The sequence below is a fragment of the Centruroides sculpturatus genome, unplaced genomic scaffold, assembly GCF_000671375.1.
Source record: "Centruroides sculpturatus isolate CEXI.00-Female unplaced genomic scaffold, Cexi_2.0 scaffold2325, whole genome shotgun sequence".
Taxonomy (NCBI): Eukaryota; Metazoa; Arthropoda; class Arachnida; order Scorpiones; family Buthidae; genus Centruroides; species Centruroides sculpturatus.
In genome coordinates this window covers 39,099-48,062 of record NW_019386473.1, presented here as the reverse complement: position 1 = coordinate 48,062, position 8,964 = coordinate 39,099, and the positions used below count along the sequence as shown (strand labels likewise).

General features: G+C 26.1%; 1 protein-coding gene across 2 annotated transcripts; it reads left to right on the top strand.

Moving 5' to 3' along the window:
- The first annotated feature begins 303 nt into the window (after positions 1 to 303).
- Positions 304 to 5,761, top strand: LOC111615090 (exosome complex exonuclease RRP44-like). Of its 2 annotated transcripts, XM_023356480.1 has the most exons (9): positions 304 to 396; positions 514 to 670; positions 749 to 969; positions 2,165 to 2,255; positions 3,307 to 3,384; positions 3,720 to 3,803; positions 3,984 to 4,136; positions 4,255 to 4,377; positions 5,591 to 5,761. In XM_023356480.1, the coding sequence occupies exons 2-9, from the start codon at positions 542 to 544 to the stop codon at positions 5,657 to 5,659; spliced, it is 948 nt and encodes a 315-aa protein (XP_023212248.1). In that variant the 5' UTR covers positions 304 to 396; positions 514 to 541; the 3' UTR covers positions 5,660 to 5,761. The 2 variants fall into 2 exon arrangements, with proteins under 2 accessions (XP_023212248.1, XP_023212249.1); XM_023356481.1 differs by lacking the exon at positions 3,720 to 3,803 and having other exon boundaries at positions 5,591 to 5,760.
- Positions 5,762 to 8,964: the final 3,203 nt, after the last annotated feature.

Below are 8,964 nucleotides of genomic sequence, written 5' to 3'. Positions count from 1 at the left end.
TAAAATCGTTAATATATTATAAACATTTAATATAAAAAAGCTCTACACATTTTTTTTTTTCTGTAATATACAATAATTTGTTATTGATATTAACTTGATGTGTAGATTAAAAAATTGTAAATAGCATAAAAACTTTTAAGAAAATTAATCAATAGTAAAACCAAAAACAAACTGTAATTTAAAAAGTGCAGAGAAACTTAACTTTGAAAATAAGCAGTTGACATTTAAAATTATTGATAATTTTAAACAGTGATATTTCAAGATACGACTCATAGAACATAAAATATTTTATTTTCTTTGTTGTTTCAGATTTTCATATAACACAATTAATATCGTATTTCAACTGTACCATTTTGTTTTACAATAAGAAAATCTTCTTTCACTCAAACGTTTCATGTAAATTAATGAGTTCAATATTTAATTTCAAAGAAATAAAAGGAATTAAGAATTTTTAATTTTATAAAATAATAATAATAATAAATTTAATAATTAATAATAATTAATTTTTTTCAGTGAAACTAATTCTTTGGTAGAAGAATTTATGTTACTTGCAAATATTTCTGTTGCTTGTTTCATTGTTGAAGCTTTTCCCGAATTTGCTCTTTTGAGACGTCATCCTACTCCTCCAACAGGAAACTTTGAACCTTTAATAAAAGCTGGATTAGCTAAGGTTCTTTGAATTTTTATGTATAAATTAAGACTTTAAACAAATAAATTTTTAATTATTATAATCTAATAATTTTTATAGGGATTTACAATTGAAGTTGACAATGGAAAAAAGTTATCCGAATCTCTTGAAAATTGCATATTGAAAGATAATCCATATTTTAATACTATGATGAGAATGAAAGCAACAAGATGCATGACTCAGGCATTATATTTTTGCAGTGGTACTTTACCTGAAAAAGAGTACTTTCATTATGGATTGGCAGTACCAATTTATACTCATTTTACTTCGCCAATTAGAAGGTTAGTTTTCCATTTTTTTCTCTAAGTAGATCATATGCTATTATTAAATGTATAAAATGTTTTCTATAATATTAAAATAATAATGATAAGGATCATTTAAAAGGATAATAAAATATTTTTTTAACTTCAAAAAAGGAATTTAATATTCTTAAAAGTTATTATAGAGTGTGAGTGAGGAGGAAAAGAAATTATTTTGGGGAATGATAGTATAGGTCATTGTAAGCAAAAAGGTATTATTCTCAGTATTTTTAGAGCTACAGGTGTATGAAAGTTGCAATCAAGTCAGTCAAACTTTACATTGCTTTGACTTACATCCCTATCACTATCAGCATGTCTAATGTCTGTTTCCAAGAGATGCTGCAATGAGACTTGAATTTTGTCTGAGTTATGCAGTAGTTATTACCACTAACTCAGAGAAGCAACACATATTTGGTCAAGTTAAATAGTATATTGAAGTTCAGGATCAATTTTTGAGTGCTTGTTTTGAATGTAACACACATCATTCATTATTATTGTTGCATGTGAGCAACTTTCACACAGCTGTATCTCTGAAATTACTGAGAATAATACACATGTTTATATGAAGTTTTTTGCTAACAATGACCTATACTATTGCTCTCCAAGATGTTTTTTTCATCTCTGACTCACCATGTATATGCTATTTAATTATAATTACCATCTTATAAACTATGAATTAAGAGTTAGAGTAAAATCTGTGTAAGCTGGAATTACCTGGTACTGAATATTTTTTCTGATTTGGCAGATTTTCATTTTGAACAGATATTATTTTAATCATAGAAAATTGCTATGTTCCAAATAATTTTTTCTGTTAGACAGGTTTTCCTTTTATTCAGGTTCTGTTTTGGACAGGCTTTACTGTATATATTTTATAAAACAAAATTTTTTCTAATCTGATTCAAATATCTTTAATTTCAAAATACAAATACATAATAAATTTGAAGTTTTAAAGTTCTGAAATTTTGTAATTCTTATATTGTTTGAAAAAAATAAAATTAATTTAATATTCTTTCTATTTATTATACATTGATTTTAATATATGGAAAAATTCTTTAATCAAATTGTTCTGTTCTTTGATTATTATTTTCAAATATTAAAAAATTATTTAAATTAAACATTAAATTATTAATTTAATTATTTTAATAATAACACAAAAACTAATGATAAATGTTTACAGATATTCAGATATTATTGTTCATCGACTTCTAGCTACTGCATTAGGAGTAGCAACTGCTTATCCAACTTTGATAAATAAAAAAGCATTGCAGGTAGGGAAATTTAAAAGGTATTTTTAATTAATTTTTAATCTGTTAAGGATCAATTTCTAATGAAATACAAAACTTTAAATTGTTTTTTTATAAGACATTTTTTGATAATCTTACATTGAGTGCAATTAAAGTTTATTCCATAAAAATTTATGTGGAATAAAATTAGAGATGTAATAATTAATCATTTGCTAATTGTTAATCCTATTAATTCCACCAATTAATTGTCAAGTGACAATTAGTTCTCCAAATAATTTAATTTTTAATTTAAAAAGTAATAAATATTAAAAAATGATGTTTAAAGAAATATTAGCTTTATTAATAATAATTCAGTTTGACCTCTTTCTGCTCCAAATATTTCAGGATATAAATGAAAAGCTAGTTATGGCAATGTGATTTTAGTACTGGACATTCAGCACTAATTGCATATACAGTAAAGAGTTGTTTACATACTCAAGTAGCATGTAGATTTATATACATGAACAATCAAATAAAATTAAATCCTTTATATATACAAAATAGATTACTATAAAAATTATCTAATCTTTTATTGTATAAAAATACATATGAATCAAAAAAGAAAAAATCTCAAGATAACTGAGCCAAATCAACCATACAAGAAAAACATTATTCACAACAAAATACAAGAACTAATATAGAAAATAAAACTTGTGATTCAGTGTGATGATGGTTTTCTCATGAGATATGAATATATACAATGAAAATGTTCATATAAAATATTATGTATTGCTCAGATTGAAGTTATAATATAAAAAAAAGATGATTTTCATTAAAAATTTCTTATATAGAATCAAATTTACAAATTAAGATTATTAAATATTTGAAATTATTAGAAAAAATTTAAATATTTAAAAATTTACTGCAATACTTAGCTTTAGAAATTAAATAAATCATTGTTTATATCCATTAATTAGAAAAATGATTTACTTTAAAAAGTATTTTATATTTTATTTGTATTTATGTTATAATTTTAATTTTAGTTAATTGTAAAATCACAAAAAATTATGTTTTAATTTACATTATTTTTTTTTAGGAATTATGTAATAATTTAAATTATCGACATAAAAAAGCTCAAGATGCTGGTAGATCATCAGTTACTTTATATATGCATGTAAGTAATTACCTTTTATAAAGGAGTTTTATTTACCTATGACATTTTTTTAAATTTTAAATTTTTATTTATTTATTTTTATTACAAATGGAAATGTCATCTATATGAGGAAAGATTTCCATAAAATTGTTTTTCATTAACATTCTTTCACTTTTATTTTCTTTTGTTTTTAAAATACTTTTCTAATTTTATTATCCTTTCTTTTATATTGTCCTTATATGAAAATCCAGATATGAAATGATAAGAGCATTTAAGCCAAATTATTTTGTTCAGTAATTGTATGCATCAATAATTTTATCTTATTGGAATAAATTTTTTTCCTTTCTTTTTTTAAGCATACTGCAATTTGGAAAACAGATCCTGTAAATTATGATCAGTGCATGTTAATTTTTCAATGGTTTTGCTATTTTCTATTTATGGTTGGTTTATGTCAAATATCTAAAGTTTTTTAAATTATAATAAATGATATTAGCATTGCAGAAATATTTTTTATAAATAATTTTTAATGAAAAATCGACATTTTTTAGTTTAAAATAGTTATTGAAAGTGAAATAATAATTAAAAAATTAATTTAAAAATTTAATTTTATATTATTTTAGTTACTACTTAAAGATAAAAGAATTGAAGAAGATGGTTATATTTTTTCTGTTGGAGAAAATGCCTTAATGATTTTGCTACCAAAATATGGTTTAGAAACAAAATTAAATTTGAAGACTGAATTAAACACATCTATATTTACATATAATGAAGAAGTAAGTTTATTTTTCAATCTCATTAGAGCAAGAAACTCAAATACTGTTGCAAATAATTAAGCAATAATTACAGTTTTTTCAGAAAATATACTTAACAATGATTTTTATATTTTGACAGGAAATGAGTCATACGGCAAATGAAGTTACTTTAAGTATTTTTGATACAGTTACCGTACAAATATATATTGATAGATCAAATATTCAGCATCCTTATATACAAGCTCAACTAGTGAAACCATTTGTAAGTGTATAATAGTTGAATTTCACTAAATTATAAGAAAAAAACTAATTTATAAAAAAATGATATGAACTGAAAATAAAACTATAATTATAATTTCTGATTTTAAAAAATCAGAATTATAATTTTAGTTCATTATAAAATTATTACCTAAAATTAAGGTATAACTTTTTCTAACATTGTTTGAACATTAATGGTTTTGTAATATTAATTAAAATATATAACTTTAACTTCCTAGGATTTAAAGTATGATAATTTTCATGTTAAATATTGGTAAATAATATAAAATAATAAAATGCTTGAAATATTAAATGGTTAAAGTACTGAACTTATAATTAATGATTGATAACAATTTAGTGATATACTGAGTCTGATAGTTATTTAAGTTGCTTTTTATGCTGTTTATCCAGAGAGATAATTATAATCAGAGTTCTGATTACAGTTAAGCAGAGTTTTATAAGTATATTTTAATGTGGGACATGCTAATTCTATAACAACATTATTTGTAATTTCAATAAACTTATTCTAGTATATTAGCTCATTATAATGTGTACAGAGTAGTAATATACAGAGGAATCACTCAATGATTTACTCTCATTGCTCCAGTGGTGAACTCTGAAACTAATGTTCAAGAGAACAGTTAATATGCAGACTCAGAAGAGCATATGAACCAACCATCCATCAAATACACTGGATTTTTGCCACCACCTTGTCTTGATAATTATTTTATTACTTTGTCAGTTTCTTAAAGTTTGTCGTGGATAAAAGAAAGATTTTAATTTGTAATAGAACAGCAAATTAAGATATTGTTCAAAAAGAACAACAGATTTTAATTTAGAAAATGTCATGTGATATTTTTTTCTGGTTTAACACTGGCATGATAATGTATATGCAGCTTTACAGCCCATAAAAGTTAACATTATTGTTAATGGGAGTGACCCCTCTGTATATTACTGTTCTGTGATGTAGTTAATATCTACTAATAAGATCTTTTTCTACTCATTTGTATCTTGCTTGTTTACATCAATGAAATGGAGAATTGATGAATTAATGATACAGAAATTTTATTTATGTCATGAAATTAATTATAGCAGAATATTTCAGTATGAATATCTAATAAATCTATTTTCTACAAATTGGTGTGAATGTAATAGTTTTGAAGAAATATTATTTGTTCACAAAACTGGATTAATATAATGGTGAATTTATTTTTCAGATTGAAGGATTTAGTGTTCCATCAATTGTTGAAGAAGGCCCACCCAAGAAAAAGCGCAAAACAAAATAATTCCATTAAATATTTTATATTTGTTACAAAAACAAAATTATAAAATTTGTTAATATATATATGCATAATAATTATTAAAACTGATATTATATATATTTTTCTTCCTTTCTTGATATGTTTAGTTATTAATACAATAAGAAAGCAGTCAACTTCATTGTTTATTCTGGCTATGAATGTTTGCTTTAATGTTAAATATTAAACAATTTAATTTCTTTTTTTAAAACTGTGATTTCTACTTAAAAATCAAAAAAGGACCACTGATAGTCTAGTGATATAGCACTGAACTATTGACAGGATCAAATCTCAGTGGCAGCAGTTTCTCTGGGTTTGATGTTTATTCAGTCTTCTTTCCAAGGATATTGAGTGAATCTCTAGGAGATAAAGTCAGCACCAGTATGGGACTGGTTACACATTAATTTCTCTGGCCAGGCTATGAACAAGAAGGATTGTATCTCCCTAATGCACCTTGGCAGACTTAGGGGTCTACCTTACCTTTACCTTTAAAAATTAAAAAATTATTTTCAAAAATTGCATCATACATCTTTGCAGATCTATATTTTAAGGATTAACTTAGCATAACAATATACTAAACAAGAAAAATATTTCTCATATGATTTGTGTGAAGACAAAATGATCCTTAAATTTCTTATTTTAGGTATAAAATTGTTTTTAGGATTTTGTTGTTTTCATTATTGTTTTAGTGTACAGAATGGAGAAAACTGTCAAATAACTTTTAGGCAGATTGAATTTAATTTCAACAAATATGATTAAATATTCTATAAAAGAATCTAGTTAGAAACATACAAAATTTATGATAAGAAAATGGAACAATTTAAGAAACAATCATCTCATTCTAATCCATAAAGATGATTTGAAATTGATTGAAAAATATGTACACATTTCATTTTATCCATTAGAAATTAAATTTTTATATTACGTGTTTAATATTTTAAAAAATTTGAAGTGATTAAATTACAATTGACATTATAAATTTTAAATTAATATATTTATAATGATATATAATAAATAAATAAATAAGCAAAAATATGATGGATTTTCAGAAATATTTTAAATATTTTATTTATATCAGAATAATTAGTGATTCAGACAATGATAAATCAGATAATGATAAATTACTTCTTTGTATAGTCCGTAAGACTATATATTTGAATAAATACATAATTAATCAACTCCTCAATTCATTTATTTTTATTAACTATAATATGAATAAAAAGAGAATCCGTTAACATTATTTAAAAATTTTACTGTGGTGGCTTCTGTTCACCTTGAATTCATAACTAATATTTAGAGTTAAATTTAACTCTTGGATTGTCCCTAAGTTTACAATGGCGTTCCGTGACATTTGACGATAGGAAAGCTGTGTTTCTGTAAGAAGCCGACATCCAGAGGCAATCAGTCAATTGCGTGTCAGTGATGGTCTAGGGTTCGTATCGTTTATTCGATAAGCCAGTAAAAACCGTAGACTTTTCTAAATGTATCTTTAATATCGCAATTACATTCCGAATCGCTAGCCACGATATAAGGGCTACAATTAAAAATAAAATAATAAAAACTTACTCGGTGAAATAAAATGTGTGGTGGATGTACTGGTACATACCTGGTATAAAATATTCTTCAATTGTACGAATATACTTTTAAAGAAAATTATAATTAAATATAGCTTTGTAAAGAAACGTACATAAAAATAACATAAAATCGTTACTTTTTAAATCTTAAAACAATGCACTAAGTCAAATAGCTCCCTACGAGTGGCTAATGGATGGAATCGAAGACGCGGTATCGGCACCCTGCGGACTGCCAAATCCCCAGGGTGCCGATACCGGTCAATGTCAAATACCTCTTTTGTAGCATCACCAGTATATCTCAAAGGACGCGACCGTGCTGTTGTAGATTACGTTTCTCACCATAGCTGTAAAAATCTAAATATGTCAAACTTTATAGTCACTTGTTTTCTAACTAATTCGTTTTAGACCCAGGTGTCCACGGAAATTTCCAAAATTTACGACTTTTCGATCACTCTCGTTGAACTAGAAAAATTTGTTTTTATTACATTAATAATACGAATAAATCAGTCTCCACTGTACTCTGCTAGAGACGGTTCGGTTAAGCTTTCGTTTAAGTAAAATTTCGGCTCTTCAGGGTTTTGTTTATGTCCCCAATTCCCTAATCGCTTAATTATTTAACTACTTCTTAAGTAGAAGTAAGTCGAAACCGGTTACTTTGTACTCGAATATTTGTAGTCTCGGGAAAAAGTGGAAAGACAAATTTTTATGACAAACGGATATATAAATCGTAAATGTAAGGAAAATAAGTTCTAGAGCTTTTTCTCTACCTCGCGCATCTCTCTCATTCATTAAATTTAGTTGTAAATGATGCTACCAAAGTAACAGTTAATTTTTTAACGTTATACAAGAATTGTACACGTTTTTTTCTACATCCCCTTAGAGATGGGATTTACGAAATCGTAATATCACTGGTTTAACATTGAAATCCGTGAGTAATATAAAATCGGAGAGCAGAATAAAAATATCAAATATTTTAATGGATTTTTTTAACCCCTGTCAACTATACAGAACTATCGTAAATACATACCAGTAAATTCTTATCGGTTGGGTTAAGTTATAAATCTGCTCGAGATTCACGTAATTGGGCGAGGGCGGCCAAATATCTAGCTGGTGGGCGGGCGGCTAACAGCCCAGAACCGGTCCTGGATAGAATTGGAAGCGTTATACGTGTGTAGCATTCACCCAAGGTCCTAGGCTTCCACCGGCTAAACCGGGTGAGGTTGGTGCTCTGTAAGGCGCATGCGCGAATCTGGCTTTTTGGATGCTGACAATACAGCGCTTCCACTCCGCCACTAATATTCGAATATACAATAGCAATCTTACCTTTTTTTCACGTGTAGTATAGAAATTTGTAATAAGATACATAATGCGGTTATAATAAAATATTGTGCGATTTTTTTCATATAATTAAAATTAATATGTACAGTAGAGCCTCGAAAACTCGGCCTAATGTGGGCCAAAGGTGGCCGAGTTTGTGAAAATGCTGGGTTATCGGGAATGGGGTTAAAAAAAATATAAATAAGTATGAGTGTTTTCTCAGAAAATACTGTACTGTACTTGTATGTATTGTTTACTTGAGAATACAACAGAGAATAAACTGCCCAAATACCCTTAAACAAAGGAAAAGTACGTCTTTTATGAAGGCATAGAGCCTTTACTACATGAAAATGAAAATTAATGAATACACTGTACAGTAATTCACCTGACATAAGACAGACC

Coding starts and splice junctions, on each gene's coding strand:
- LOC111615090 (XM_023356480.1), top strand. CDS start 542: ATGTTACTTGCAAATATTTCTGTTGCTTGTTTCATTGTTGAAGCTTTT. Junction 970..2,164: donor TTTACTTCGCCAATTAGAAG/GTTAGTTTTCCA, acceptor AAATGTTTACAG/ATATTCAGATATTATTGTTC. Junction 3,385..3,719: donor CAGTTACTTTATATATGCAT/GTAAGTAATTAC, acceptor TCTTTTTTTAAG/CATACTGCAATTTGGAAAAC.